This window comes from Lolium rigidum, chromosome 3 (genome assembly GCF_022539505.1).
Source record: "Lolium rigidum isolate FL_2022 chromosome 3, APGP_CSIRO_Lrig_0.1, whole genome shotgun sequence".
Classification (NCBI taxonomy): domain Eukaryota; kingdom Viridiplantae; phylum Streptophyta; class Magnoliopsida; order Poales; family Poaceae; genus Lolium; species Lolium rigidum.
Window position 1 is genome coordinate 316,383,923 of NC_061510.1, and position 3,850 is coordinate 316,387,772.

The 3,850-nt window shown below is 52.3% G+C and overlaps 1 protein-coding gene across 1 annotated transcript; it reads right to left on the reverse strand.

Annotated features, from left to right (window-relative positions):
* Nucleotides 1-2,993: 2,993 nt before the first annotated feature.
* On the reverse strand, nt 2,994-3,584 carry LOC124696898. Its single transcript, XM_047229558.1, has one exon. It carries the CDS (start codon nt 3,582-3,584, stop codon nt 2,994-2,996), a length of 591 nt encoding a protein of 196 aa, XP_047085514.1.
* Nucleotides 3,585-3,850: the final 266 nt, after the last annotated feature.

Genomic DNA, 3,850 nt, shown 5'->3' on the forward strand with positions numbered 1-3,850 from the left:
GACTACCACTACCGCCTCCACACCCATCATCATCATCAACAGCGACAACATAACTATTGAGGGGGGAAGGCGATTGAGAGTGTCGTCTCTCTGTTGGTGCCTCATCATTCCTTACCTCCCATTTCTAACTATTCTTGATGAAGGCCCAATAGTGGTGGAAGGTAAATGCTACCTTTTACATTGTGCAATTTAATTAGCACAAAGGTTTCAAAATAGTAATAGAGCATATCAAGATCAATAATCTTTAATTTGGAATTGACCTGGAGGTGTGTGCTCAGCCTACACAACACATTTTCACCAACAATTTAAATAATTCACAGTCATACTCCAATGGTTTGAGAGTGGATTGACTAGCCATGAGGATGGTATATACATATTACAATGGTAGAGCGGTCTCCAGTTGATGTGGTAATCGTAGTTGGCACTAGACTGATCATTTCATATGACTACATCAACTGTGAAACTTACCAAGAACCGGGAATTCTCCTTCTTTTGGGTCATCTTATTTGATGCTGATAATCAATGACAAGAAAGTCGGTAGTCGTTTGCTGCTTGGGAGTAGCGATTAACCAGAATTCAGACGATTAAATGATTTAATTGGTGAGATATTAATTGGTGTAATATACACAAATTAGAACTTAAAACACGTGTATATAAGAAAGAAATAGTATATGTATATATATGTCTGACTCTTCTTATCTAGAGCCCATAATCCAATTAAACCATGTACACGTCTCCCTGACCTAATCTTCAAGGTCACGAGTAATAGGAGCCAGCAACCACCCCATGTTCCTTCCTTTCACTTATCCTCCTCTGATATCTGAAGGAGGTTGAGCTCTTGTATCCGAGGCCTAGTCAGCAACAGCGACGATCTGGTCGGCGAAGGCAAGGAACAAGTCAGAGACGATGGGAGTTGAGCTCCTAGAGGCAAGAATCGAGCAAAATCTTTGCAAAGCTACTTGATTCGGCTGGACGGGTGATCTGGGTCGAAAATTTTCAACTTTTTTGACCCAAGTGTAGTGTTTAATTGTAAAACATACCTATAAATCGGGTTGTCAGAGCGATTAGTCGAGCTAATGGACGAACACAACTGATTAGAGGTAATCTACATGGTCAGGCACCTAGTAGCAATTAGTCGGCTTATTAAGCGCTTATTTAGCCAATTTTTAAAACAGTTATGATAATGCATTAAGAGGTTGAGCTCTTCTATTAGTTAGGGTTCATCCATCAAGTTCGTGAATGATCAAACATGGTTATTCACTATCAAAGTGCAAGGTCCAATGTTTTAATTAAACATTCTACATTGGTACATACATAAATCACATCAATAATTTTTTATAGAATTTGCAATTACCTTGTAGAAATTGTATTAAGCGAGTCATGGTGATGATGAAACATTGGTGGTTGTCTTCTTCTAGGCGGATCCACCCCATGGGCTTACAGCGCCTCGGGAGCTGATGGGTGGAGTTACGTAGGAAATGGCATGCCCCTGTGAAGTGGTAGACCAATCCAACATGGCCTAGGCCACGGTGACGTCCACGCCCCTATCCCCTTTGTTCTCCGGTTACAATCGAGACATACTAGTAGGCAAGGGGATCGCCAGAAGGACAATTGGTTGTCCTATGAAGCTCCTCGTACAACATTGTGGCAGCGATGGCACGGGAAATGCGCCCCTCGTAAGAACATGGGTAGATTTGACTAATGCGAAAGGGATATCTGACACTCCAAGAGAATGAAGAAATGACTAACCTTTCCTAAGACTCGTCGATTCAACCATTTTAGTCGTCAGCAGGGACGCTGGCATTGTCGTATGGGGGACGCCGGTATAACAGCCTCTATTTGGGGGAGCTGCTCCCACACCGACGCGCCTCATACGACATCCCCAATAGATAATTTGAATTTGAAATCTCAAACACAAGCATAAAAATTCAAATAAGTTTACGAATATGAAGTTTAGGCCAACACACGGCCACCAAATTCGAATAGGTTTGGGAATAAGAAGTTTGGGCCACACACAGCCATCATCGCCGTCTCCGGCGCAAAAAAGGGCTTCCAAGCCAGATGATCAAATGAAGGAGGTCACGGGCGGCTCAACCTCGACGACTTCCTCATCGGCGGCCGGCGGCAGCTCCGTCGCTGCAACAGGATCCACGGTCGCGCGGGGAGGCATGAACATCGACGGTGCCGGGGGAGACATGAACGTGGACGGTGCCGGGTAGACATGAACGTGGACCGTGCTGAGGGAGACGCCGACACAGCTCGCACCGCTATCACCTCTTGTCCGATGCGCTCACGGTACTTCTCGTGCCACGCCCGTGCCAACGGGTCCATCTTCTCCATGTCGGCCATCAAGATCTTCGATTCTTGAGACATTTTGGCCAACGATGGGTTAGAGGCTGGATGGGAGATGGAGCGGCCGGCGGGAGAAATGAGCGGCGGAGGGGACGGGGTTTTGTGGGAGAAGATGTATATTTTGTCGTTGTGTGGCTGACAGGCGGCTCCCACGCCCAAAATTTTCAGCCTCGCGAGGCGCCAGCGCGCCCGATTCGTGCTATTGGCGAAGGGGCCAGTACGGGGTTGCCAGCGCTTCTATTGGGCTCGAAAAATCGCATGTTCCGTTTAGGGCGCGCCGGTGCGAGCCAATTTTCGTTTCCGGCCCCCAAATCGCTATCAGAGACGCCGGTGGAGATGCTCTTATAGAAGTGACCTTTTTTTTATCAATCACACGACGACAGACTCAGTATATATACAAGTTGCATAAAATGCAACAAAGAAGAGAATTGTATTTCCCTTCTAGAGGACTCCCAAAACCGAAAAAAAGAGAGAAAAAAAGAGCGGAGAAAAGGTGGAACAAGAATGCGGTATCGATCAAAGACGACACACGAGCTTCCTTTCTTTTCCCTCCTCTACGTCGATCGGTTTCCTTCCGAGGAAAATGAAGGAAAAACCCGAGCCAGAATCAAGAAACCTGCAGAAGCCAGCGGCTGTTCCGATCATCTGATCTCGTCGCCGAGCTGGGACGGGCTCCTCCAGAAGCCGGCGCCGTAGAAGCTCGCCCACACCTCCTTCTCCATCTCCCCGGCCTCGTCCGACGGCTGCACCGCCGGCCAGACCACCGCCGCGTCGCGGGGTCCGGACACGGTGCCGTCGTCCACGAGGAGCTCGTACATGTCGGACGCCTGCCCCGCCGACGCCGACCGCCGGCGCCGGCTCGCCTTGACCGCGCGCCGGCAGAGCGCGGCGGGGGCGCGCACCGTGGCGAGCACGACGACCTCGACCATGACGCACGGGAAGCAGCAGCACACGGCGGCGCATCCGGCGGCCGTGCCGCCGGCCACCTCGCCGCAGCGGGTCTGCCTGCTGGCCCTGCCGCCGATCCGCTCGCTGTCGCAGCGCTGCGGCGCGTGGGCGTGGGCGTGCGGGGGCGGGTGGCTGTGGCTGTGGGCGTGGTGCGTGCGGCGCGGCGGGAATGCGGCGGAGCGGCGCAGCGGGTGCGCGTCCTGGGCCCTCGCCGCCGCCACGGCCACCGACGTCGCCGGAGCAGAGGCCTCGGCGCGGGGGCGGGGGGCCTTGCTGGAGGCCATGTCGATGCGCGGGCGGGCGGGCGGGTCGGTGGACTGCTAGAGTTTGCGCCGCGGCCACCGCATGGACCGCCCGCGCGCCCGGTGGGGGGATCTAAAGGACGTCCTGGGGGAGGAAGCGAAAGGCGTGGGTGGATGGCGAGCCGTCGGGCTTAAATTGGTGTTTCTTGCGGGTTGCGCGGCCATCGCGGCGGCGAAGCCGGCCGGCCTCTCTGTCTATCCATTCCATTATTGGAAGACGAAGCTAGAAACGGAAATCAATTAGTACG